The sequence below is a fragment of the Cynara cardunculus genome, unplaced genomic scaffold (genome assembly GCF_001531365.2).
Source record: "Cynara cardunculus var. scolymus isolate 2C unplaced genomic scaffold, CcrdV1 Un_Scaffold_6765, whole genome shotgun sequence".
Lineage (NCBI taxonomy): Eukaryota > Viridiplantae > Streptophyta > Magnoliopsida > Asterales > Asteraceae > Cynara > Cynara cardunculus.
Window position 1 is genome coordinate 6868 of NW_020203146.1, and position 5172 is coordinate 12039.

At 31.4% G+C, this 5172-nt stretch overlaps 1 protein-coding gene across 1 annotated transcript; it reads left to right on the forward strand.

Annotated features, from left to right (window-relative positions):
* The first annotated feature begins 1479 nt into the window (after positions 1–1479).
* On the forward strand, positions 1480–2237 carry LOC112504750. The gene is made up of 2 exons (XM_025108696.1): positions 1480–1528; positions 1634–2237. Exons 1-2 carry the CDS (start codon positions 1485–1487, stop codon positions 2226–2228), a joined length of 639 nt encoding a protein of 212 aa, XP_024964464.1. The 5' UTR covers positions 1480–1484; the 3' UTR covers positions 2229–2237.
* Positions 2238–5172: the final 2935 nt, after the last annotated feature.

Sequence of the window (5172 nt, forward strand, 5' to 3'; positions counted from 1 at the left end):
TACATACGGTGGCACACAACAAATTAATACGGTGCTTTCGGCGGAGAAACGATACGGTGGCACGTGCCACCCATGGCACCTATGTAGGTCCGCCTATGTTGTCGCATCATTTAGATGCGATAATATATTTCCTCACATCATACACATGCGATCACCTCTTTTTGTCGCATCACACTGATGCGATAACCCCAATTTTTTGCATCACAAGGATGTGATAATACCATTCTTTGCACCACGTAGATGCGATAACCACCACTTTGTCGCACCATATAAAAGCGATAACCATAATTTTTTGCACCACACTGGTGCGATAAACCCAACATATCGCGTCACAAGGATGTGATAAAAATAACACTGAATCCATCCCAAACTTTATCGCATCAAACAAATGTTATAAAAATCAACCCCATCGTATCATAAATATGCGATAACAATAACCCATGATCAAAAGATTCATCATTTCCAAAAATTGGTTATGTCACTCTTATCCCAGTATACCCAACTCCTGATTATATAAATATACCCAGCTCCTGATTATGTCATCCTTATTACTAAATATATCCAACTACTGATTTTGTCACCCTTATTACAATCAGTTGATAATAACATATTAAAACCCAAAATTATGTTTATAAATAACATATAATCATTATCAAAACACCCAAGTATGAATCCATACCATTCCATAAAAATATTTCATATAAAGCTTTGAAAATGAAACTCTTCTTGTAATCACATGTATACAAAGATGTTAAACGACAACAATTAATCAAATAATTACGAAATTAAATTCTCCGTCTCTTTTTTTTCTGTTTACGCGAATCATGAACCAAGAAAATTGATTCACCAACTTTTTGTCGTTACTCTTGTCTTCAAATTATAATTAAGAAGAAAAAGAATAAAACATATATATATTTTTTTTTAAAAAGAGGCGGCGGCGAAAGTATTATAAAAAAGGGGATGAGAGTGACCATTGACTTTGATCGAGGCGGCGACATGTTTTCGAGTGGTACGTCAAATTGAAAAGATACATTACAATAATAGTTCTTTAGGTTTATCAAAAATTTTGGTTTTTGTTATTATCTTTTTTAAATCAAAAATATCGTCACTAAAATTTTAGGTTTGATGCATAAATGGTCCATTAACGTTAGATGATGAATATTTTTGTCTTTTTATCTTTTTATAGATTTTTTAACGAGTCCTTGTAATATATGTATAACTTATTAAAATATTTATTTACAAAATAAACTTGATATTGAATATTTTTTTATTTTATTATATGACCATAATTATATAAATATAATAAAGATATAAAATAAAAATAAAAAAATCAACAAAGTCAAGAAACTTAATAAATATAAGAAGATGATGACGGCGGGAGTGACATCCCCTTTTCCTACAACCATAATTTCCACGCGTCTTACCTACCGGCCTATATAAACCCCTCCTTAATTTGGCAATTCAAAAAGTGCATTGCTACAAATATGGCCGCCGCCGGCGATCTCCCCATCTCCGACTGCAACCATCGGTCAGTAGTTTATTTATATACGACTCAAGTTTATACATACATATACATACATATATATATATATATATATATATATATATAATATCTTGTACAAATTCTTTACAGGATGTTGAATCACTATCCTCTATACCTCAATTTCATGGCTGTACTTTTCGCATTAGTTATTCAGATGCAGCATTTGAGCCCAACAGCGATGAACCAGCTTCGAGTTGCGGTCATCGCATTTACGGTAAATTTTGCTGCGAATTTGGGCGTACAACAAACATCAAATGGGTGCACCGGTTGTTCGAGGGCTCATCGCCGCTTGTGTGTTTTTCTGACCATATTTTACGTCACCATGCTAGTAACTCCGGTGATACTGCTCTTTATTTTAGTCGTAGAGCCGAGCCTTTGGCATCCGATACTGGGATATTTTCATAGCATTTGGTCAGGTATTAACCATCTCGTGTTTGGTGAGACCGCAACCGCAATAGCTATGGCCTTGCCTCCGCCGGAGATCGAGGATTCCGTTTATCGGAGAATCTCCGTTGGTGTTTGTAATTTCTTGGCCAGGCCAACAGATGGACCTACTCCTCCAATTCTTCCGGTGAGTATGCCTCCTCCGACAACAGCCAGCTGGTGGAGTTCGGTAGCATCTTCCGGCCGTCGCTTTATTATGAGAAGTCGCCGGGAGGAAGTTGAGAGGACTATGAGTGTATAGTTAAATTTGTAGTTCATCTAGTGTATATAAAGTTCAAGGATTATTTGAATTGGTAGAATTCATATTTTTTCATTTATAAAATATGTTCATCAGTTCTTTCTCATCTTTTCCAGCGGTCATATCCGTATGAAATTCGTTGAAAAACAGAGCTTCCGACGGATATGGCCACCGGAAAATGAGGCGCCGATGATTCCTTTTCCGAAAAATATCAGGGGTTTGTTGGAAGTTTGGTTTTTCGGTCTACTATTTTTAGAGAACACTAAGTATCTTTCGTTCAGTAATTGTATCTTGTTATCTTGAACGCGAAGCTAATTGAATACTACGTAAACGTTATGATGTCTTTCTATTCTATAAGTTATCGATGCATGAATATACTGATTACCATCGAATTTGATTTGTTGTATCTTCAAGTTGGTCGAGAGTCGTCGTCGTTTCTTCGAGTTGATCGAGAGACGTTGTCATTTATTTCGAATGCGGTAATTTACTGTATCATGTTAGCGTTAGATATTTTTTGTTCATAAAGTGATTTTGCTGGCACGTTCTTTTATTAACTGTCTAATTAGTACAAAATTGTGCTAATCAGGGTATTTTTCTTCTTCTTCATCTGTTAGGACTGAATTTTTTCGTGTTAAATTGTATTCATCTTGAAAGTCTATAATTGTAAAGTTAGCGTGTTTGACTTTGTTAGTCATGTTAAATTGTATACGTCTTGAAAGTTTATAATTGTAATGTTAGCATGTTTGACTTTGCTTGTATAAAAGGGTTTAATGTTTGACCCTATATAAAGCTTTGTCTTGTAGTGAATTAGTGTGTAGGAGCTTAATTGTGTGATACAAAAAATATTCTTAATTGTATAGAAGGGTTTAATGTTTGACCCTATATAAATATTCTTGATGAGTTATTTTTTAGAAGACGAACATTCGACAAAAAATAACTAAAAAAACATTGATATAATATTTTAAATATCCTCTATTTAATTTGAGTTAACAAAAAAAGTTGGTTATTAGTTGGTGGGACAAATGTAAAGAGATTTTACAAACTTGAAAAACAAATTTGGGATAAATGAAGTTTATGAACGAACAAATATATTTATTCCTTGCAACTATATTCTTAACAGTTATAACATAATCAATACTAATCATGAATGTAATTTTAGTAATATCGTTTATAATATGTCTAAAAAGCGTCTCTAATGTTAATTTAATTATTACAAACAAATAATGTTTATGAACAAGAACGTGAAAGCTTAAAAGTATCAAATTATATTCAGATTAATGTCTGAACGGATAATTACACACAAATTAAAGAAAGATGTTGATACTTAGCTAACCAATGTTGTTTATGATTTCGAAAAAAATAAAGGACTACCACAAATAATTTTCTAGAAAAAGTTGTTTAAAATAGTACATGAAAAATGAGCTCACATCTTTTGACAATTAGAACCAAGTACCCAACTCTGTTTGACTTTTCCGGTTCAAGATAAATGCATTTGCAAGAATCAAAAAGTTCAAAAAAATTGAAAATTGCATTTACCTGCATAGTTGAACTTCATTCAAGAAAACAATATAAATGGTACTTGAATCAAAAGAGGTTCCTGTTTTTATCGAAAAACATGTCAACCAAGAGAAATCGATACCATTATATATGAGTATGAATATATAATAAAAGGAGTTCTCATAATATAGTGTTTTTTAATTTATGTAATTTTTTTAATATTCAATTAACTAACTTCATATGATGGTTTATTATAGTTTTCTTTTATGTGCAACCCATTTCAAAACCGCTTTAATAAATAGGTCGCAAAACAAGCATTAAGTTATATTAAAAATATTATTTTTGTGTTCTACCAATATAATTCTTAATATTGTATGCACATATGCAACTAACCATTTTTATATAATTTTAATTTCAACACTGGAGGATTGTTGATACGGGCCATAGTGTGGAGCACCATGCCCTATTCTTTAGAGAAGCCCATGACCAGGCCAACAAAGGATGTTTGCGCTTAAATATGCATAACTTTTGTGCGAGACTTTATTTTAGGTTCATAATATATCGATTCGAAGCTTGAAACGAGGAACATGCTCTAGGAAAGTGTTCGTAGATTCAATGAGATCAACCTTCGTTCATTTATCGTACGTTGCATCAATTACTTTTTACAAATGCATTCAGAGTTTAAAATTGTATTTTCTTAATTATCAATGAATTAACAAATTATCATTAATCTCAAAGTCATTACATATTTATTTCCTAAAAACACACCCACAAACTAGAAACCCCTTTTTGGCTCTATATGAAAACTTTCAAAATCATTGTATACGGGGTTTTGGGAGGTTGGCCAGAATAAAACTGTTATCAAAACATTATATTATTTAATAAAAATAAATTAAAGAATGTATAAAATATAATATATTTAAATATGAATTTAATCGAGTACTTGTAAATCTTTTTGTCGAATTATACAAATAAAAAATATACTGCTTTGCAAAAACTTTAATGTTTATAGTGTTCAATAATATTATTTTAGTGGAATTATACGACACTAACATTGGTATATATATTTTTTCCATTAAAAATAACAGATAGAAGAATTGAATCGAGAAGGATATAGTGGTCCACAATAGTGGYTGGTAYATACACGTCCACAAGTTCGATYTCGTCGGTGGGTTCCGGTTGACGACCCTCTTTCTCTAGCTCCCTTCTTATCTTTTTGTTTTTGACGAATTCATGGGATAATTCATAATATCTCATAATACCAATTTATTCAATACACATTTACGTTAAATTTAATTTTTTTAAATAAGTTTTTAAACAAAAATCTAATAGTTTTTGAAAAAAATTCTAAAAGAATTAATTTTCTAAAAAAATTAGATTTTAAAATAAAAATTAAATTTAACTAATGATCAAATCAGTTAAAAGAAAGAGTCACGTCGATATCATAATT